The sequence below is a fragment of the Erpetoichthys calabaricus genome, chromosome 8 (genome assembly GCF_900747795.2).
Source record: "Erpetoichthys calabaricus chromosome 8, fErpCal1.3, whole genome shotgun sequence".
NCBI lineage: Eukaryota > Metazoa > Chordata > Cladistia > Polypteriformes > Polypteridae > Erpetoichthys > Erpetoichthys calabaricus.
In genome coordinates, this window is record NC_041401.2 from 16745754 (window position 1) to 16769343 (window position 23590).

At 44.9% G+C, this 23590-nt stretch overlaps 1 protein-coding gene across 1 annotated transcript in view; it reads left to right on the plus strand.

Moving 5' to 3' along the window:
- dnah9l (dynein, axonemal, heavy polypeptide 9 like) overlaps positions 1–23590 on the plus strand; it is a 514436-nt gene that overhangs the window by 382258 nt on the left and 108588 nt on the right. The window contains exons 52-60 of the mRNA XM_051930607.1: positions 1215–1450; positions 5439–5561; positions 5662–5866; positions 6615–6779; positions 14933–15073; positions 15145–15315; positions 16772–16894; positions 21772–21965; positions 23244–23392. Coding sequence (XP_051786567.1) covers positions 1215–1450; positions 5439–5561; positions 5662–5866; positions 6615–6779; positions 14933–15073; positions 15145–15315; positions 16772–16894; positions 21772–21965; positions 23244–23392 — 1507 coding nt within the window. The remainder of the gene's footprint in view (positions 1–1214; positions 1451–5438; positions 5562–5661; positions 5867–6614; positions 6780–14932; positions 15074–15144; positions 15316–16771; positions 16895–21771; positions 21966–23243; positions 23393–23590) is intronic.

A 23590-nucleotide genomic window follows, 5' to 3' on the forward strand; every position in this document is an offset into this window, starting at 1 on the left:
AAAGAGACAGTACTGCTGCAATAAATTATTTCATCGAAAGTGGCGCACGGCACAGCAAGCATCTTGCGTGAGACATGAACAATCACTGTGCCACCGTGTTCCCATGTTTAATAACATGCTTTAACTCCTATCATCATGAAAATGATATCAAGTATACATCTCAGTATTTTAATTATTCATAGAGCTATAATATTACAAATGTAATGGATTCTGTGAAGAGAAAGCCCGGAAGCACGTAGTGATTCACACACATAGAGCACATAGAAGATCAAATACACAACAAAGCATTTGACGTGCTATTTTAGTTACGATGGGATTTGAGAAACTAGTAAATTAAACGATTTAAATATGAAGTTTATGATGATCTACTTTAATGACAAAATAAACTATGTGATTAAAGTGGAAATTTCGAGATTAAAGTTGACATATTGAGTTTTTTCCACACTGTGTCCCTATTTTTTTTGTCTGTACCCAAATAAGGTTTCATATGACACTCAGATGGTGGGCTACGACTCGCCTTTTCACGGCGACTTCTGATATCTGACAACTTTTTTTTTATTTTGGGCACTGTGCGACTTTGTGAACTTGAGCTTTCGAGTTTCTCCAACACGCTATGTCACTCGATCAACTTCTTTTGTTGTTTATATCACTGTTTAAACCAACAAATAGTATGTTTTTCTTTGCCTCCTCTTGGTATTCGCTGAAATTCTTCTATTTTCCCTCGTGTTTTTCCCATTGTCTTTTCACAGAAGACTGAGCTTAGGGCTATTTATATTGATTTGCATATTCAAAGAGGCGTAATTCTGGGAGGAGTTGGGGCGGGGCAGCAGGCGCGTGCACATGCATTACTTTTCATGCTGACCGGGATTTACTGTATGTAGCGGAAGAACGTGGAAGTTGGCAAACGCACAGATTTATGCATCTGGATTTTTTTGTGCGTACGAACATTTATGCTTTTGTCTGTATGCTATGTTATAGTGTGAATTCTACGGACACCGTTATACAAGAGGCCCCAGCTGTTTTCTGGAGGTCCCTTCTTGCTGCTCTGTATGTATTTTGTGGACTGTGCGAGCAGTGAGACAGACCGTTCATTTTGTGCGCCTGCAGACAAGTGCGCTCGCTGGCCAGCAGGCAGATGTTTTTATTTGCTGATGTGAACTGCGGCAGTCAATGATGGTCAACCTCTGTCTCTGATCCTTCTTTCTTCACTCCAGGTGCTTATTCCAATGACCGAAGGCCTTGATCCCATCTGTATGCTCACAGACGATGCTACAATCGCCCAGTGGAACAACGAGGGGCTGCCCAGTGACAAAATGTCCACTCAGAATGCAACCATCCTCACCAATTGTGAACGCTGGCCTCTCTTAATTGACCCACAGCTGCAGGGCATCAAGTGGATCAAGAAGCGCTACGCAAGTGACCTCCGAGTTGTCAGCCTCGGCCAGAAAGGGTAGGCAGGGGTGGGATGTCACGGTTGGCTTAAAGGAGTCAGCTTGACCTTTAACCCAGTCATTTGAATGGGTTGCACATCATGCAGCTGTTAAATAAAAGAGGGGTGTGATGTGGCATGAAGAGCCAGGTGCCCCCTTTCTCAGTTTTGAATCAAGTGTCACTTCGCAATGGTGTAAAAAGTGACAAGGTTTATTGTTGAAGTTTTAGTCCACCATTCCATCCATCCGTCCAGCCTGTGAAGAGGTTCAGTATACGACAGGATTCAAGGGCTGTCAGTCTTCGCCATGTAGCTGCAGCCGAGGGAAAGAGGGAAATTTGATTAAAAGGTTTTCCCAAACTCCTTTTGTACACCGGTGTGTTCTGCTTCCTTTCCCCGAATCAGGTAAGGACCAAGTAAGAGACTACCAGTCTTGAATCCCACCTCTGCCACCAACTGATGGAGTTCAGTAAGAATTCACCATAGTAACAATAAATCTCAACCACTATTATCATCAGTCGTCCAAAGCAAGGATTTTATTTGACACACACACACAGTGACCCCAGCTGCAGTACACATGTGTCTGTGTGTGTTGTGAAAAGATCAGACTCGACACACTCAGAAAGGTTTGGGGCAGCCACCCGTGCATTATCCCTAGCTTCAAAGGGTTTTTTATTGAGACAGAAGTGTCTTCGAAGGAGTCCAAAAGTGAACTGACTTGAGTTTGTGAAGATGGTGGTCACCGGAGGTGGCATAGGGGAACCGGACAGTACCTTCATCTGACGTCACACCTGGAAGTGATGTCGTCCTAGGCGCCGGAACCGGAAGTGACATCTTCAGGGATGAGTCAGACAGGTTTTCCCGCATCTGGTCTGTAGAGACAACAGAAGAAGGTTTAGCACACCTCGACACCCTCCCTGGCCTGGCGTGGAATTATCTCACTTGGTCCATACAATGTCCTCCTACTCGCACGTGTGTGACAGTGTTCCATTAACAGTGACAAAAATAGACTTTGTTCTCAGAAATGAAGTAAACATGTCCTCGATAAACCGCAAGACCCCATCTCAGAGAGGGCCTGTGAGACCCACCGTCGCTCAGATGCAGACATAAGCTAAAGTCTAGTTATTAAAGGTCAGGTGCACTGTCCCCAGAAGTGAAAAAATTTAAAGCATGTGGGATAAGCTACCTAATGATTGTCCTCATATTATATCTCAGATTAAGATATACAGTACAGAAATGCAGAGAGATTTACACGCAGGTCCTCAGGGCATCCCAGAAATTCCCAAACAGTCCCATAAACGTTTTGACCAGACCCCACACTGTGCACCTTCTTCACAGGCAGGACATGTGTGGGTGCCTGGACCGGATACATTAGCACAAAAAGAATATGAGCAAGCATAGAGTGTGTGTAGTGTGTGTGCGTCCAGCAGTCGGTGTGATGAGACGTATGACGGTGCAGTAGCCCTTATATCAGCATAGCTGTCTGCATCTTCATGTCTTGTCTTCTATATTGGCAGTGCCAGCGTGTTGACTAATACATATTTTTTTTAATTGATTTTATTAAACTCAAATAGTATTGCATACAAATAGTAGGTGGAGTGGTGACTCTGAGGCTAGGGATCTGCACTGGCAATCGGAAAGGTTGCCGGTTCGAATCCCGTAAGTGCCAAAAGGGACTCTGCTCTGTTGGGCCCTTGAGCAAGGCCCTTAACTTGCAATTGCTGAGCGCTTTGAGTAGTGAGAAAAGCACTATATAATTGTAAAGAATTATTATTATTATTGCAAATAACTCAAGTTTTACAAAAAAAAATCCGAAACTAATGGAGATTTTTGCTGTCCACCCACTCCATATGCACTAACGGACAAAACTTCCCAGGCTTTATTGACATTTAAGCAGTTCAAGTCCAGTAAATAACCTGAAATAGTACACAGGTAAGCGATATATTGCCATAGGTTAGTAAAAAATAAAATGTTTAGGTTACCAAAAACTGAAAAATAATGCAATTGTGAGAGTTTTACATAAAGGCCTTGCTCAGGGAACAAGTTATGGGTTAAAGACTGTGACCAGTAAGGGGGCATTGCAGTACCCCAAACCACAGAAACCACCACACAAGCACAAGTCCCAGGCTCAAATATTTAATTTATTAACAATGATACTTTAACAAGGCTTCTTCCAGCACACACAATTCCAATTTTTATTCTCTTTTCCTCTCTCCACACCTCCTGGCGAGCTTAGTACTCCTTCCACCCGAACCCGACTCATGTGAATGTGGCAGAGTGGCTCCTTTTATCTAAGAACCTGGAGTGTTTCTGTGTCTAGGACATGGTCCAAAAGAAGGACTTCCCAGTCATGTGGAAGTCTTAAAAACCAAAAAACACAGCTCCTAGTAGCACCCCCTGGGACCCCAACAGGGCTGCTCTACGGTACTGCAACTTCCAGCATGCCCTGCGGGTGTCTATTGGTGCACCTAACTTCAGGGTGGCTGCCACCAAGCAGTAACTTGGACAATTCAGCTCCACTGTTCTTCCTTCAAGCTGGCCTCCCAGCCGGGTAATGTTCCTCTGTCTAATGCCAGCGTACCCAATCATGGGACAAGGGTCATGGTGACAGAAGTGACCAAGAACCCAATGGTTCCAGAGAACCTGTGTGGAGATAGAGGAAACATCTAGAAGGACAAGCATTACTGTAACACTCCACCAGTCTGGCCAGATGACATACAAAAGCCCGCTTGGAGTGTGAAAAAATACACTTAAAGTATTCAAGATTCTCTGGTGTGATGAAACCAAAACTGAACTGTTTGGCTTCAATTCTAAGCATCACATCTGGACACAACCAGTCACCGCTCATCACCTGTGCCATATCATTCCAAAATGGGGGAACCCTGATGATGGCATAGTCAGGCTGTGCGGTTGTTTTTCAGCATCAAGGACTGGGAAACTAGAGAGATTCGAAGGAAAGATGAAGGTTGCAATGTGCAGAGAGATCCATAATAAAAACCTCTGGAGCTCAGACTGGGCCAAAGGCCCACCTTCCAACCGGACACTGACCCTAATTTTAAATCACCATTGTAACGTTACCGCAAACTCTTTGACAGCAGCACCACCAAGGACTGTACAGAGCAGTGGTCCCAACCTTCTCCATGTTTGAAATCTGTAGAAAATGATTATGTTGGCACCCCCTGCATGTTTGTAGATGAAGAAGTCAAATTTTTAAAAAATGTAACCAAATATGCAAGAGTCACCAATTACTTTAACTCACGCAGAAGTGCCGGCCTCTTTGCTTCTTCTCACAGTCTGAAAAACAGCATTCGAAAAACCCAGCAGCACCAGCAAGGACTCTAGCGGTGGTCCCCAAAAATACGTAAGGAGATACCCTTAATGAAAATCCTGTTCCAGAGTGCTCAGGACCTTACAGTGGGCCAAAAGTTGACCTTCCAACAGAACCAGACAAAAATAACACGTAGGGTTCACTCTGTGAATGTCCTCGAGTGGCCCAACCACAGCTCAGACTTGAACTCAATCGCACGTCCCAGGAGAGACCTGAAAGTAGCCCACCGATGGTCTCCATCCAAAAAGACAGAGCTTGAGATGATCGGCAGAGAAGAATGGCAGGAAATCCCCCAACCCAAGTGTGTGAAACTGGAATGGCTGCCAAAGGGGCTTGAAGGAAGTGCTGGGTAAAGGGGTCTGAATACTGGCATCAGTGGGAAATTTCTGGTTTTAATTATTATAAATATGCGGAAATTCCTCCAATCCTTGTTTTTCCTTTGCCATTCGGGGGTGTTGAGTGTTGCTTGATGAGGAGGAAGAATGAACTGAAATGATTTTGCCACAAAGCTGCAGCATAGCAAGATGGAAGATAAGTGAAGGGGTCTGAACTTCCTAAAGGCGCTTCAGGTATATTAAGCTGTTAAGGTGCCCTCCACACCCAGTGCCCCCCAATGCATACTTAAGGAGTTGGCCTTCCTCGCACACTCCAGTTTACTGACACCACATGTCTTTCCTGCAGGTACGTGGACATCATTGAGCAGGCTGTCGTTCTGGGGGAGCCCGTCTTAATTGAGAACTTAGAAGAGACCCTCGACCCGGTGCTTGACCCCCTCTTAGGAAGACACACGACCAAGAAGGGCCGGTACTGTAACCATTTTTTTTTTAAATATATATTTTTTTTTTTTTTTTTTGCTTGTCCGGATTTTCTACCAAATGTGACCAATCACATGTCTCTCCCGCAGTTACATCCGCATCGGTGACAAAGAGTGTCGCTTTCACCTGGACTTTCGGCTGATCCTGCACACCAAACTGGCAAATCCGCACTACAAGCCTGAAATACAGGCCCAGACAACACTTTTAAACTTTACAGTCACCCGAGACGGCCTGGAAGACCAGCTACTGGCCGAAGTGGTCAACCTGGAGCGGCCTGATCTGGAGCATTTAAAGGTGATAGTTTATACCCCTCGATGCCTCAAAACCCTGCCTGTTCACCACATATCCCGGCCTGTGATAAGTCGTGTTGTAGGGGGGCCTTAAACTGTCAATTTATTGCAGATGCAGATATCTAGGGATTTAAAAACGGTGTCAATCAAGGATATTCATCTGAAACACCAAAATGGCAGAGCGGGCACAGCTAGAGCCCACCGACCAACCGACCACCCTGCTGCGTTGTGTGTTTACCTAAACATTGTTGGGTAGAATTTTTCCAGAGAGAAAAGCACAGAATCAGACCCCTCTTCTACGTGGCCCCCTTCCACAGTAACCACCATTATAAATTACAAAAGAAAAACTCGTAGAAATTGTGGTCGGCCTCTCGTCGTGAGGGAATTCCAGTGACATCGATGTGCTTTTCTGTGAGGGCATAATTGCGGCTCTCTAGGGTTCCCACGGTGCTCCACACAAGAACGGCGTCCCCTCCTAAATGTGAGGCTCCGCCGGCTCTCGGCTTGTGTCATGTGGCTTGCCGCTGGCGGGCTCTTCTCATTTTCCCCTCAGTGTGTCCTGCAGATCTTCTCCACCCACCCTGCTCCCGACTCTGAAAGCGCGTTTGTCATAAATGTTGTGCAGCCGACCCTTGGCGGGGGAGTGGGGGGCTGTGGTGGTTGAGGTGGGGGGGCTGGCTGGTCTATGGGAAGTCTTCATTTGTCATTTCCCTTTGGCTGTTCCAGCTTTCTTTTTCTTTTCTCCTTTGCAGTCTGAACTTACCAAGCAGCAGAACGATTTCAAGATTGAGCTGAAGCTGCTGGAGGACGAGCTGTTAACCCGACTTTCGGCGGCCGATAGCAACTTCTTAGGGGACAACTTCTTGGTGGAGAAACTGGAGACGACGAAGCACACCGCCGCGGAGATTGAAATGAAGGTGAAATTGCGGGATGAGGCCGCCTGGAAATGCCACCAGTTAACTGGCATCCTCATTCCTCACAATCATTCCCCAGCACTCTCCATGAAACTGCCGCCGTCCGGCGTTCCATTAGATATAACTGTGGTCCATGAATCCCCCCATTGAGGTGATGTGAAGCACATTTAGATTACATCACGCTTGGTTTACTTGAATGCTCAGAGCTTGGAGAGTCAGATAATTGGCATCAGGACAGGTTCCTATGCCAGCGTTTAGCACACTGTGTGACCCTGCCAAACTGACTGCTTCGTATGTGTGTGTGTCACTGCCCATAACGGTGGGACACAATGTGTTGTCTTCATAGCAAGCAGTGAATCGTAGTCAGGTACAGCGTACTTCATATCACCACTGTACCCCTGTAACATGTGACGACGATGACCCCATAAAATACTAGAATGTCACATTCTCAAACCTGCTTAATCCAGTTCAGGGTTGGGGAGCCTGGCACTTCATATTTTTTTGAAATAAGAACTGCTTAGCATTGGCATTACGTTTTCACACTGGCATTGGCATTATGCCTCACACATCCAGCATCCTGGGCTCGAAATGCCACGCTTGGTTGTTGTCTAGCGGCACGGTGGTGCAGTGGGTAGCGCTGCTGCCTCGCAGTTAGGAGACCCAGGTTTGCTTCACGGGTCCTCCCTGCATGGAGTTTGCATGTTCTCCCCGTGTCTGCGTGGGTTTCCTCCCACAGTCCAAAGTCATGCAGGTTAGGTGCTTTGGCAATCCTATATTGTTCCTAGTGTGTGGGTGTGTGTTATGTGCGCCCTGTGGTGGGCTGGCACCCTGCCCGAGGTTTGTATCCTGCCTTGCACCCTGTCGGCTGGGATTGGCTCCAGCAGACCCCCGTGACCCTGTAGTTAGGATATAGCGGGTTGGATAATGGATGGATGGATGGTTGGTTGTTGTCCGTATGGAGTTTGCATGTTCTCCCCATGTCTGTATGGATGTTCTCTCAGATTTTCCAGTTTTCTTCTCACATCCCAAATGACCTGCTTGTTAGATTAGCTGGAGATTCCAAATTGGCCCTTAGTGGGTGTGTGTATGATGGGGAGGGGGAGCTTGCAATGGATTGGCACTCCATCCAGGTGTAGGTTCTGCCTTGTGCCTACTGCTGCTGGTATAGGCTCCCTTACCCCACATGAGCCTAAATTGGATTCATTTTGAGAAGAGAATGAGGATGCTTCGGGCAGAGCGGCGGCTCTGTGGTTAAAGATCTGCGCTGGTATCTGGAAGGTTGCCGGTTCAAATTCCACTACTGCCAGAAGGGATCCGACTCCACTGGGCCTTTGTGCAAGGCCCTTAACTTAAAAATTGCCACACGGCCACAGTACAATGGCTGACCCCATAAGGTCATGCGAAAAGACAATTCAAAGACAATATGAAATCAAGATTTGGATGGCACAGTGCCTCACATTGAGGAGACCAAAGTCAAAGTCCCACTTGTGATTCTTCTGGGTGCTCCAGTGTCCCTTATTCCTTATTAGCCCTTATTAGCTATCAGCTGACACACTGGACGTCATTAAAGAAGAAGAAGTGGCCGTGGGCTCCTGCCTCAATGCTAGGACCTTCATACAAGTTAAAGGAGTTGTGGGAAACCGGCCTCGATGCGCACGGATACACAGACTCACAAGTTCCAAAACACACGTTTCATTTCTTCTTCTCACAGTACAGTGCACCAATCACCACAATACTCAGCTCAGTCCTTTACTTTGTTTCTTCTCCCTTCTTATTCTTCTGCCGTCTCCTCTCCAATCCTCACAAGCTCCGTCCTCTACCTCCCGAGTCCCAACTGGATTGAGGCGCCCCCTTTTTATTGTACTGGATGTGCTCCAGGTGCTCCGTGGCGACGTTCCTGCAGCACTTCCTGGATGGGCACCTGGAAGCACCCCGGGCGTTCCTGCTTCCTGTTCTGGCAGCACTTCCTGTTGTGGCGGAAGTGCTGCAGTCCATGTCTCTGGAACTATCCGGGCTCCCCCTGTGCGGTGGCCACGGGCCCCAACAGGGTTGAGCTTCTAAGCTCCAATCCCGTGTCCCCTATGCAAACCAAGTCTCGTGTGCTGGGGCGAGGTCCTTCTCCCTTCCAGGCGTCCACCACAGGGTACTTGACTGGCAAGGTAAGCCTGGCCGCTCTGCATCTGCTGCAGTTCTTGTGGCTGGCAGTGCCAACCCTAGAACATAATGGATACCTGATGATCAGAGCAGAGATCCTAAATCCTCACAGGTGGCGCAGTGGTAGTGCTGCTGCTTTGCAGTAAGGAGACTGTGGAAGATTGTGGGTTCGGTTCCTCCCTGTGTAGATAGCGCTTTGAGTACTGAGAAAAGCGCTATATAAATGTAATGAATTATTTATTATTATTAAATGAACCCACCAGCCCTCGAAACTGCAAGGAATAAAAAAAAAAAACTGGCAGTTTATCCCGCGAGTCCTCCCCTGGCACAAGGCTCTCCCACTGTTATTTATTGTACGTTTTTTTGCACTCTTGGCCCCCATTAGTCACACATCAGTAAAATGCTTGTTTATGTCACCCAAGTTAAATTAAACAAAATAAAAGAAATACCCGCTATGCGGGAGAGCCCCTGCTAGGGATTTCTACTCACACAGTGACCAAAGGGGATGTGCATATTTGTCAAAGTTGAAAGAATGTCCTTGGCATGCAGATTGCACCACAGAATGCCACAGCAATTCATTTCGTGCCAAGCCACGTTTATTTGTGAATGAAGCCTGCAGCCAGCCTGACTGCCTTTGAACTTTTTTTTTTCCGTTCTATGTATTAATTGTTCTAAACTTCAGCGGCTGCTTATTTTATTTTTTTTATTTCATTTTTTTTGTTAAGGCTCAAGTACGATTAGCATGGTGGTGAACGCGGATTTCATTAAATCACACTGCATCTGTTTAGAATTAGAGCCGAGACGCTGCCTAAACAATGACTTGGCACGGACACAAGCGTGGAAGTTTTATTCGCCCTCGCGGTAATCCCACCAATAACACAAGCATCTCCCATCACTTCTTATGTCACAGAACTTCACATCCTCCCCCCCACCGCCCCGGCTGCTGGCTCCTTAACCATTTAGGCTGAAGATATTAACCCCCCACCTCAGCTTCCCAGCCACCACTTAGTGAATTAGAATTTAACTTTAAATACGGTCGGAGCCTCTTGAGGACCGCAGAGACGTCACAAGCTCAAGCCACCAAGTTCTATTGGCTTTCAAGTCATCTCAACCAATAAAAGGAAGACTGAAAAGCAGAAGCTTTGTTCCTCAGATGAGGAATCTTGAACACACCTAGCAAGACATCTCAAACCACAACCCCAGAGAGATCCCTCAGCACCTTGAGGACCACGCGTGGAGTAAAGTCGACGCACCGAGTAACTCACTGCAGCCTCCCTGACATCGGCAAGCAATGCTGTCACAGTAGTGCTGAGATCACGGAATACATCCAGAATCAATGTGCTTCCCAAGTTTTGTGGTGTCATGACCCAGTTTTTCACAAACTAGGGTTTTTTGACCAACTTTTGGTATCCCCCCCCCTTGAATTTAACACAATCATCTGAGCAGGGTGGTTCCCCTCGGTGAATCGAGTGCAATCATCAAAGTGATGTCCCGCACAATCACCAGAACGTGAGAGTGTTAGATGAATCAAGCATTCTCCTCAATGCTTTTCCTTCTTGGTGAATCGAGCACAATAGTTCATGGGGGGTCAGGTGGTGTCAGGGGAGGTCATCCAGGAAAGGTTACAAACCACCTGCAGTGCTGCCACTGTGAATTGAGCGTGAGCATTGGACCAGTGGATAATGGGGTTTTGTCCAGGATCGGCCATGATCTGCATCTGATACTGCCACTGTGAATTGAGTGTGATTATCGAACCGATGGATGATGGGGTTTCTTTTGAGATCACCCATGATCCACCTGCAATGCTAGTGCTGTGAATCGAACGCGATCATTGGAGCAGTGGATGGGGTTTTGTCCAGGGTTGTCCATCTGATGCCGCCTCTGTGAATTAGATAGATAGATAGATAGATAGATAGATAGATAGATAGATAGATAGATAGATAGATAGATAGATAGATAGATAGATAGATAGATAGATAGATAGATAGATAGATAGATAGATAGATAGATAGATAGATAGATAGATAGATAGATAGATACTTTATTAATCCCAAGGGGAAATTCACATATTGCAGCAGCAGCATACTGATAAAAAACAATATTAAATTAAAGATTGATAATAATGCAAGTATAACAGACAATAACTGTATAATGTTAACGTTTACCCCACCGGTGGAATTGAAGAGTCGCATAGTATGGGGGAGGAACGATCTCCTCAGTCTGTCAGTGGAGCAGGACGGTGACAGCAGTCTGTCGCTGAAGCTGCTCCTCTGTCTGGAGATGATCCTGTTCAGTGGATGCAGTGGATTCTCCATGATTGACAGGAGTCTGCTCAGCGCCCGTCGCTCTGCCACAGATGTCAAACTGTCCAGCTCCATGCCAACAATAGAGCCTGCCTTCCTCACCAGTTTGTCCAGGCATGAGGCGTCCCTCTTCTTTATGCTGCCTCCCCAGCACACCACCGCATAGAAGAGGGCGCTCGCCACAACCGTCTGATAGAACATCTGCAGCATCTTATTGCAGATGTTGAAGGATGACAGCCTTCTAAGGAAGTATAGTCGGCTCTGTCTTTTCTTGTACGGAGCATCAGTATTGGCAGTCCAGTCCAGTTTATCATCCAGCTGCACAATTGAGCATGGTGATCGGACCGATGGATGATGGGGTTTTCTCTAGGGTCACCCATGATGTGAATTCAGCATGATCATTGGAGCAGTGAATGGGGTTTTGTCCAGAATCTGCTATGATCCGCATCCCATGCCGCTGCTGTGAACTGAGCATGAGCATCAGACCAGTGGATGATGGGGTTTTCTCCAGGTTCGGCCATGATCCACATCTGATACTGCCACTGTGAAACTGAGATGCGATTATCAAACAGATGGATGATGGGGTTTCCTCTGGGGTCACCCATGATCCACCTGCCGCTGTGAATCGAGCATGATCGTCAGAGCTGTTGGTGGGCTGGGTTTCTTCTGAGGTTAACTGCAGCCCACTCACAATGCTGCCACAGTCCACAGGTTGGGACACACTGATCTCAACACATCTCTACCGATGGTTCAGCTGAACGGGCTGCGAAGAATGGCAACACCACAATTTTCACCAGACACCCAGGAGGCAGAAATGAAAGGCTCACCCACAATTCTTCTTTATCTTAATGTGGCACGTCCTCAATCAATGTTGGCAACCATTCCGATCCACAATATTCTGTCCACCTCTGTTCAGAAGAAGGAGATCACCGTCATTCCTATCCAGTTCCTATCTCAAGTTCCGCAGCCATGATGTCCTGCGACTCCCCGGTCCCCTCCATTAATTGAATTTCCCCTGCATAACTAACTGCAACAACCAGTAAAGGACATAGCCGACCCCGGGCCAAATTCCTCTTTTTAATGACAGGTTGGACTTCTCTCTCCTTGTTCATGCCTCAGAGTTTTATATCATTTGACACATGGAGCGTCCAGGGCCATCGTAACAGCATTATAGGCCCCTGCCTACACATCCACTCGCAGGAATAAAAATGTAAATGGTCAATAAAATTAAAATAGATAGATAGATAGATAGATAGATAGATAGATAGATAGATAGATAGACAGATAGATAGATAGATAGATAGATAGATAGATAGATAGATAGATAGATAGATAGATAGATAGATAGATAGATAGATAGATAGATACTTTATGTGAATTTCCCTTTGGGGATTAATAAAGTATCTATCTATCTATCTATCTATCTATCTATCTATCTATCTATCTATCTATCTATCTATCTATCTATCTATCTAATATGATTAATCATTCTTTATTATTAATCAGAGCTATTAATCAATTAAAGTGAAGCAATTGTATAACTATGTTCGGTGGCCTTATTTTTGGTTCCAATTACTTAACTAAAACACTGTGGAAAGCAGCCCGGACACAAACAGGCAGACACTGATGGTTCAAACCCAACCACACGTTTATTGTACATTTTCTATTTACAACTGTGTACACACAACCCAGTGCCCCTGCACCAGTCACCCGTAGTCCTGGCCTCTTTCTTCGATGCCTCTCTTTCTGACCGCATCCACTCCTCTCTTCCGAGCTGTATCCACTTCCACCTGACTCCAGCTATCGAATGGAGGGCCCCTTCTGTGTTCACCCGACGTGCTCCAGGTGCCCCTTGATGAAAGTCTACCGGCACTTCCTGGTGTGGTGGAAGTGCCGGCTGAGCACCCGGAAGCACTCTGCGTGTCCCTGGTTTTCCTTCGGTGTGGCGAAAGTGCTGACGTCCAGGGCTCTTCAGGCATCTGGGTGCCCCCTGGCTCCTATAGCTCCTATAGCTTCCATGCTCTGTTCCCATGGTCCCCATACCAAGCAGGGCGGCTGCCTCCTTGTGGTCCAGAGGAGGCGTAGTCCCTCTTCCGGTCCTTCCAGGCATACCGGCTGGGTACCACCCCCAGCCGCTCGCCACAATACGTACTGTAGTTTGTTTCTTAAAGCCAGAAACAGCCCTTTTTATAGCCTCACTTTCTCATCAGAGTTTTTTAAATGTGGACTGATGTTTAGTTTGATAATGAAGCCTTTGTACACTTGACACGGCATAACGCACACACCAGCACAATCCTTTTGTTCTACAAATCCATTTTAATTTGTCTAAGAGTCTTGAAAAGAGCGAACATCAAGTTTTTGTCTTTTATGAGTCATTTTAGGGCGGTATATTACTTAATAATAACAAGACGTTTGTTTTAACGTACCACGGCCTGCACTGAACACATGGTTTCTATTTACATGTGAGTCGCCTGTGCAAAGGTTAGGTGAGGGCGCAAATGCGTGTGCTGTAATTAATACATATTTTTTTACTATATTTCAATTCAATCTGAGTGCCATTGAAAATTGTTCTGTGTGCCGTAGGTTACTGACCCCTGCTGTAGGGCATTTTCTTCATATGGACGAATGCAGTGTGCGCCACCCTAATATCTTGGTGTGATCCCAAATTTCATTAAGTCTGGCACCCAGATAATTTTATGGTTGTGCAGTTTTTGCCGAGGCAGAGAAGAATGGTTGAATAGGACCAGGAAATGGACGGGAATTATGAGACTTGAAGAAATATTTTCAATAGAAACTGTGATGGTCTGGGATGGCTGCAGCTGCCATACACATTGGACAAGGTGACCAATCAGGGAATAAGCCCTTGGAACGAGCAGGATCCAATCAGGGAATGGCTATGAAATAAGCACGAGTATCATTTTCGGAAATCCACATTTACGTCCCACCGCACCAAAACACTGATGGTACGTTTTCAGAGGTACGCTCTTACAAACGCTCTGGAAGGTGTTTTTAAGTCTTTGTTTTCAGGTTGTCAAAAATGATGGGGTAGTGTGGATTAAGGTCATAATGTAGACTAATGTGTCCATTTTTAATTGAAAATGCAGTCATGTGGTCGGGACTTAGATGTGTAAAACAATGTGGTGGACAGTAGGACTTCAGGGACATTCAGAACTGGACTTGATGTTATTTTGAAGGAATTACGTGAATAGAACTGGTGAGCTGTGTTGGGCTGTATGGCCTGATCTCATCCAAAATTTTGTAATGTTCTAATATCAATATGTAATATCTGCCTCTGCTTCATCCTCCACTATTGTGGGGAATCAAATTCATTTTATGCTGCACCAATTATTGTGACATCAAATTTTGGAGTTAATGTTTTTGGTTCAAGTTCCTTAGGTTTTGAAATTCGTATTGATAAAGTGGAACATCACCTTGAATTTGGGGCTCCTGCCTTCAGTTCCAAATCGAATGAATGAATTCTTAGACATCCTTTGATTTGTCCAGGGTTTGGTGTATGGCACATCAGCCACCTCTAAAACCACTTTTTGAGAGGGTGACTTTTCCAGAGTCAGCCATTTTGGCAAACTTTACCCTCAAGAAAGGCATGATAGGAAACCTGAGATATGCAATAAAGACACATGTCTCTTGTGGCCGTCAAAGTGTAATGTGAGCTTCACCAATGTGTTGTCATCTCTTTAGGTGCTGGAGGCCAAAGTTAATGAGCTAAAAATCAACGAAGCCCGTGAGTTCTATCGTCCAGTGGCGGCAAGGTCCTCTCTCCTCTACTTCATCATGAATGACCTGAATAAAATAAACCCAATGTACCAGTTCTCACTCAAGGTAAGATGTGCATGATGAGTATGTCAGAGGCTGATGTGACCCTTCTCCTTCACAAGTCTCTTTCTCTTTAGGCATTTAATGTTGTATTCCACAAGGCCGTGCAGCAGGCCGAACCTTCGGAGGACATAAAGAAGCGAGTAGACAACCTCATCGACTGTATCACTTTCTCCACCTTCAACTACATCAGCCGTGGACTGTTTGAACGGGACAAGCTCACCTTCACGGCTCGCCTGGCCTTTCAGGTAAAGTTTTGTGTCCAGGTGTGATAGATAGATAGATAGATAGATAGATAGATAGATAGATAGATAGATAGATAGATAGATAGATAGATAGATAGATAGATAGATAGATAGATAGATAGATAGATAGATAGATGAAAGGTGCTATATGATAGATAGATAGATAGATAGATAGATAGATAGATAGATAGATAGATAGATAGATAGATAGATAGATAGATAGATGAAAGGTGCTATATGATAGATAGATAGATAGATAGATAGATAGATAGATAGATAGATAGATAGATAGATAGATAGATAGATAGATAGATAGATAGATAGATAGATAGATAGATAGATAGATAGATAGATAGATAGATAGATAGATAGATAGATAGATGGCAGTAAGATATGTTCAGCTCTGCCCAGTTGTGCCACACGTTTACATTTAAAGGCACTGACATTTGAATAGAGCAGATCCAGTAAACTGAATATGCTGATAGATGTTTGCTCCTTCCAGAGTCCCCCTGGTTGAAGTCACCAGTATTCTAGGGTCAGAATGATTCATCATTAGAGTGTTGGTAACTAAGTGACTCCTTTTTGTGGCTCAGGCAGTAAACATTAACAAGGATGATGTGACTTATCTCTTTAGGCAGTAATGTGGACAAATTCAGTCAGCATTTCAATATCTGAATCACACATTTTTGTTCTAATTTTAGTGTACTTGTCTTTTCAGCTGTACTCATTCACATAGATGTCCAGCCCATATTCCTGCCTTTTCCGGTCCTTCTGATCCTATCAGATGAAACCCATCCAGCATTAAAGTGGTATCTAAAGTAAAAAGTCTAAGCTGGTTCTCGACAGTCCCCATAATGCAACAGTACCTGAACTCCTGGTCACTCAGTATGACATGTGACAGTTCTTCTAACTTGTGTGGAAGCAGGCCAAATCTGAAACCATTCCATGTTACTTTTATGCTCCCACCTGAATTTCGGTCTTTCCCTCGTCAGATGAGCTGCCCCTCTAATACGGTGTAACAGAGCCCCTTAGCCATTAGTGATTGTGCTAGTGATCGCAGTGCTACCAGCCGAGTGTGGGGATATCTCCAATATCCTGTCCTACAGACTCACACATTCTCAAATGCTGTAGACGCCTTCAGATCTTCGGTGTTCACGCTGTGACATCTATCAAGTTCAGAGCTTAGCTGAAAAACAGTAGTGACGAGCCTACACTCAGGTTTATGATGATGGCAGCAAATCTCCAATTTAAAAATCCATTTAGGATGTTATAGTAACAAGCCAAATGCTGGATCGCAGTTCATCTTAACAATAATACTTAAAACATGAAAAACTAGAAAAAGAAAAGAGAAAGAGTGAGAGAGAGAGAGCTTCTGCAAAGGCTGCCGTCTGCCCGGCACCAGAAGGTATGTAATCTTCTTGCCTTTTCACTTTTCTGTATCCCATTTTGAACTTTGCAGCTTTTGCTGATGAATAGAGAGATCAACCCCCGAGAGCTGGATTTCCTTCTACGCTTCAATATTGACCACAGCTATAACAGCCCCTTGGATTTTCTTTCCAATTCAGCATGGAGTGCAATCAAGGTAATGACTGAAAATTATAAGTCAGTATTTGAGCAATCCAGGCGAGTCTTAGCATTATTTTAATTTTGAAAACTTCCTGAATGCAGTCTGAGTCATATGTTTGTGTGCATTCCCTTTACTACGGTTCATTAATAAATACTAAGTAATCAATGTAGAAATTCCATGTGTTGGAATCTATTTTATAATGCCTGTAGTAATAAAATGCATTGCGTTAGTCATTCCAACAGATGGTGCCTCTGAAAAATTAGTTGTAATAAAATGCATTAACGCTACATTCACATTACAAGCCTCATTGCTCATTTCTGAATTTTCACTCAGATTGGATTTGCGAGTCTTGACGGTTCACATTCATAAGTACAAGTGACTCGCTCGTATCTAACTGGGATGTGAACACATCAGTCCTCTGAAGCAGCACACATCTGTACACTGATATGTTTGTGCACAAGTCATGTGTGTCACCAACAACAAAATATTTCATATTTTTGAGTCAAAACGGTGGTATTAAAACCAGCAAAATGGATGCGCTCGTATCTAGTGTACGCATTGCATTTTGCTCTGGAGGGCATCAAACAGTTCGTCGGCTGCACGTGAGCTGATTGAGAAGGCGAAAAAAAGCCAGATGACAAGCTGTTGCTGTTTTTGCAGTTATTGCTGGCACTGCTGAACCAAGAGATTTGTGGCTATGAGAAAGATGCCAGCAATGGTGGGACCATGACTGTTGTACCAGCTATAGCTCTCCCACATTGTTACTTTGCCAGTGCTCAGGCCATGTGAATAAACAAGAAAACACATGAATTCCGATCTGACCAATCTCAATCATGTGGCATGGCCATGAATTGGATACGTATGTGATCTGGGAATACGTATGAAAGTGACTCCAATCTGATTTGAAAAGATCAGAAATTATGTGTCCACACAGCCCTGGAAACATCAGATTTGTGTCACATTAAAAAAAAATCCGATTAGAGACACTTCAGTCTGGTAATGTGAACGTTGTCTGCTACAAACGTTTGTGATGATCCATCTACCGGAATGACAAATGTAATGCATATGTCACTGTTGTATGCCATTTGGTATGGGATTTGTAAAAGCAGTGTTAAAGTTAGCAGTGCACCATCTGTTGGAGTGATAGAGACATCACAACTGGATGGACACACAGACAAACACACACACACACACACACACAGATAATTATCCTTTCATTAAGGTGAACAAGTGAGACATTTGTCTCCAGATATTCTTGTGAGAAGAAAATTGACAACCAGGATAACGTGCAGCTAGACGTAGTGAGGGACAGAAAGGGGACAAAGCAAGAATAATCAGAGAGACTGAGGCAAACCAGATATATGAAAGTCAAGGAAACAAGAGGGATCAAATATTGAAACAATACCTAGCACTTGGCCTGCTTGCTTACAAACTAACTACACTAAAGTATTTGTTTGTGTATCCAATCGAGGGATACTAAAACATGGAAATGCCGCCATATTTGTATTGCCATGACCAGTGACATAAGGAGAGTTGCGTCATGTGATTCGTCTCCCATGTTACATAAACAAAGAACTGGATGAAGTAAAACAAAATTAAACATCTCCATATATAGATTCTCCATGCTATAAAATAACATAAAATTAAATGTGCCTTTAATACAGGCCTTATCCAGAGTATTTCACACACTTTTGGTCTCCATATTAAAAAAGAGACAAAGCAGCACTAGGGAAAGTCCAGAGAAGAGCAACTAGAGGACTGAGAGGTGCAGTATGAGCTGTGAGGAGACATTGGGAATTGGGAATTAGTACAGGATTAGGATTGGGTCACTGCTTTTTGCAGATGATGTTGTCCTGTTTGCTTCATCAGGCCGTGATCTCTCTGGATTTGTTCGCAGCCAGGAGTGAAGTGGCTGGGATGGGAATCAGCACCTCCAAATCCAAGACCATGGTCCTCATCCGGAAAAGGGTGGAGTGCCCTCTCAGGGTTGGGCGAGATCCTGCCCCAAGTGGAGGAGTTCAAGTATCTCGGTGTCTTGTTCACGAGTGAGGGAAGAATGGAGCGGGAGATTGACAGTCGGGTTCTGCATCGGTCTGTCGTGGTGAAAAAGGAGCTGAGCCGTAAGGCAAAGTTCTCAATTTACCAGTCGATCTACGCTCCTACCCTCACCTATGGTCATGAGCTATGGGTAGTGACCGAAAGAACGAGATTGCGAATACAAGCGGCTGAAATGAGTTTCCTCCGCAGGGTGTCTGGGCTCTTCCTTAAAGATAGGGTGAGAAGCTCAGTCATCTGGGAGGGGCTCAGAGTAGAGCCGCTGCTCCTCCGCATCGAGAGGAGTCAGATGAGGTGGCTCGGGCATCTGATCAGGATGCCTCCTGGACGCCTCCCTGGTGAGGTGTTCCGGGCACGTCCAACCGGGAGGAGGCCCCGGGGAAGACCCAGGACACGCTGGAGGGACTATGTCTCCCGGCTGGCCTGGGAACGCCTCGGGATTCCCCCGGAAGAGCTAGAAGAAGTGGCCGGGGAGAAGGAAGTCTGGGCATCTCTGCTCAAGCTGCTGCCCCCTCAACCTGATCTCGGATAAGCAGAAGAGGATGGATGGATGGACGGATGGATGGATGGATGGATGGATGGATGGATGGATGGATGGATGGATGGATGGATGGATGTAATTAGTACAGCAAATCAAGACGGTGACTTTAAAATCAATTCTGCAGCAAGAACACAAAACTTTAGAAACTTTATAAGGGCAGGTGTTGTACAAAATTAGAAAAGTTTTCCTTACACAGAAACCCAATGACACATGGAATTGCTGACCAGGTAATGTAGTAGGTCAAAGCCATTTTAGAACATTTAGGTGAGTAGGATTGACAAGCTTGCTGGGCTGAATGATGTTGACAAAATTGGCCTAATGTTTTACAGAGGTGGGCAACGTCCGGTCCTGTGGTGGGTTGGCACCCTGCCCAGGATTGGTTCCCTGCCTTGTGCCCTGTGTTGGCTGGGATTGGCTCCAGCAGACCCCCGTGACCCTGTGTTCGGATTCAGCGGGTTGGAAAATGGATGGATGGATGGATGGGCAACGTCCGGCCTGGAGGACTGCAGTGGCTACAGTTTTTCGTTGCAACCTAATTGCTTAATCAGAAACTAATCCTTGCCAGTCTCAGACCTTATTGAATTTTACGCCTCTTTAGTCTGCAATGTTATTTTTTTATATCGTAGATTTTTTCCTCTCCAAGGACATCATCCAAATTATCTGAAGCCTTCAAGAGATCATTTTCAGTCCGTCACATTTTTCTATTATTTGTTTATGAATCCACACAGGTGTAAATGGAAACAAGGTAGTTGGAGAACTTCTGGCTCCTTTGCTGTTTGCACCTAATTGCTAATAAGGAGACATTAAAAACAGGGAATGCAGCTGTTAAGACTGAAATAAGCGATTACGGGTGGGGAACCTTAACAAGTGAGGCCACCAAAATGAAGCTTCAAAATGTCTCTTGAATAATAAGCGCTGCATCAGCAATAATTAATTTCTCATTAAGAAACTGGGTTGTAATAAAAATCTGCAGCCACTGTGGCCCTCCAGGACTGACATTGCCCACCCCTGTTCTAATTTGAACACTTCCAGACAGTGTTCAGAAGCCATTAAGAAGGCTAACAGAATGTCAGGTTATATAGCGCCTTGATGTGTGGAGTACAAGTCACAGGAGGTTCTGCTCAAGCTTTATAACACACTGGTGAGGCCTCATCTGGAGTCCTGAGTGCAGTTTTGGTCTCCATAAAGACATAGCAGCACTAGAAAAAGGTCCAGAGAAGAGCGACTAGGCTGATTCAGAAGATACAGGGGATGAGTTAGGAGGAAAGATTAAAAGAGCTGAGCCTTTACAGTTTAAGAAAAAGAAGATTAAGAGGAGACCTGACTGAAGTGTTCAAAATGATGAAGGGAATTAGTCCAGTGGATCGAGACGATGACTTTAAAATGAGTTCATCAAGAACATGGGGACACAGTTGGAAGCTTAAGAGCAAATTTCACAACAACATTAGGAAGTTTTTCTTCACACAGAACCACAAGCACATGGAATAAGTGACCAAGTAGTGTGGTGGACAGTAGGACTTTAGGGACCTTCAAAACTCGACTTGATGTTATTTTGGAGGAATTAAGAGAACTGGCCTGGCAAGGTTTTGTTGGCCTGAATGGCTTGTTCTCATCCAGATTGTTCTAATGCGCTAATGAAGGACACCTGATCTTTCGGTGCGATCATGCTGGAAAATCAGAGGTTCCCTATTTTATTCCCATAAATCGGAGGGTGTAACACGTTACAGTAGAAATGCCAGATTATTGCCCTCAGATATTTTTTTTTCCCTTTGCCTGGGAAAAGAATGTTTTACTGTTGTAAAATGATCCAGACAACACATGAAAGAGGTTTGGGGGAAGCCGCCCATATACTTGCAATTGGCTGCAAAGATGTGGTTCAGATTGGTACAGATCAGTCCATAACAAAGAAAAATCAGTATAGGAAAATATGGCGCTTATATATATGGCAGACGGGAAATTATGCCATCAGGCAGGAACCAGAAGTGATGTCTTGATGCCAGACCCAGAAGTGACATCATCGGACCCAAGCGAAATTTCCTGTGATTGGTCTACTAATAGAAAAGAGTAAGGAGGAGGCGAGGAATTACCGTCTTTTGAGCCTTTTAGCTGCCTCCCATGCGCATGTGCGTGACACTGTGTTTTCGAGGTAACAGTTTAACATTCTAAGACCCTCAGAGTTCCTTTATTAAAAAGTCAAATACAAAACAAAGCGAAAAACAAATTTAAGAAATCAAAAACAACTAAAGTTCACGCTGTTGTTCTTTCTCCTTCCTCTACTCTCTTTTTTTTTTTTTAGACCATGAGTTTCATCGATGAATTCCGTGGACTGGACCGGGACATCGAGGGGTCCCCCAAACGCTGGAAAAAGGTTGTGGAGTCCGAGTGTCCTGAAAAGGAGAAGTTCCCTCAAGAGTGGAAAAGCAAGAGCTCCCTGCAGAAGTTAATTATGATGCGTGCGCTGCGTCCCGACAGGATGACCTACGCTGTCAGGTAGAGCGTGCTATGGGTAATTGTGGAGAGCTCAGGATCTCCGGCTGTCTGTGACATGCTTAACTTCTAGATTTATGACTGGATCTTGGGGAAACTTGCAGCATATGAACTAGAAAGTTGGTGCAAACTGGAAGAGAAGGAAGATAGAAGGTGCCACCACAAGAGAGTGGAAAAGTCTCAAAGAATACGCAGGACCACGGCCTGTAGATGCTTCGGTCACTAGGAGGCCCATGCCATTAGTTATCCACCGTTGACTCTTCCATCTCAGGATGTCTTCCGACAAAAGGAGATGGTGAAGGGCTAAAATGTGGTAACCTGATTTGGTTTTCTATGAAGAACACTGGGAAACACAGCACTAAGGCTTTATGGGTGGTGGGAGGATTTTATTCCATTATAATATTACAACACTTGGACAGTTTTGATGAGAACAAGCCATTCAGCCCAACAAGCTCATCAGTCCTATCCGCCTAATTTCTTCAAGGTTTATTATATTACGATATGTTATACACCAATCAGCCACAACATTTATACTACCTGCCTAATATTGTAATGGACCGCCTTGTGCTCTGACCCCTCAAGGCATGGACTCTGAAGGTGGATCATAATGGTAATAACAAGCCAAGGTTGTAATCGGGAGGGCAGGAATTGAATAGACAAAGGTCAGGAAGAAATCCTAGAGCATGAGACACAGCAACAGAGTCCATAACCAGAATACTCGACGTACCCTGAGCCAAACCACAAGATGGAAATCAAAGTCGAAGAACAGAAAAATTTCATACCGAGAGATATCTTAATAATCATAATGCACAGTTTTTTGTTTTTTTTTTGATTTATCCACCCCGATGGAATTCACAATATTTGCATAAATATAAAATATACCTGAATGCAAAGTGAGGCAGCATGGTGATACACTGGAAGCACTGCTGCCTTGCAGTAAAGAGACCAGGGTCCTCCCTGCATGGAGGTTGCATGGTCTCCCCATGTCTCTGTGGGTTTCCTCTGGGTGCACCGGTCTCGTCCCACAGTCCTAAGACATGCAGGTTAGGTGGAGTTGTGATCTTGAATTGGCCCTCGTGTGTGGCTGGAGTGTGTGTGTGTGTGTTCGCCATACGAGAGTTTGTTCCTGCCTTGCGCCCTATGCTAGCTGGGATAGGCTCCAGCAGACCAACTGTGACCCTGATCAGTAATCGGCAGGTTAGAAAATGACTGACTGAATGCAAAGCACTGATACCTTTTGGCAAATGTTGTGGATCCCAACTGTTAATTTTATTTTTCCAGAAATTTTGTGGAAGAGAAACTGGGAGCCAAGTATACTGAAGTACGCAAAACGGAGTTTGCCAAGTCCTTCAAAGAGAGTGGCCCAGCATCTCCGGTCTTCTTCATCTTGTCTCCAGGAGTGGATCCTCTGAAAGATGTGGAATCTCTCGGTAAAGCCTATGAGAACAAAGTGTTCACTAAAGCTTGGTGTGTTCCTTGCTGCCTTGTTTGTCAGCTGTGTGCCTCTCTGTTTCCTTATTTTTGAAAAAAAATATGTCTGGAAATCTCTTGAATGAGGGGCAGCTTTGAAAGTCATCTGGTGAAACTGACAATGTTCCATCCACCCTCCTCTCCTTATTTCCTATATA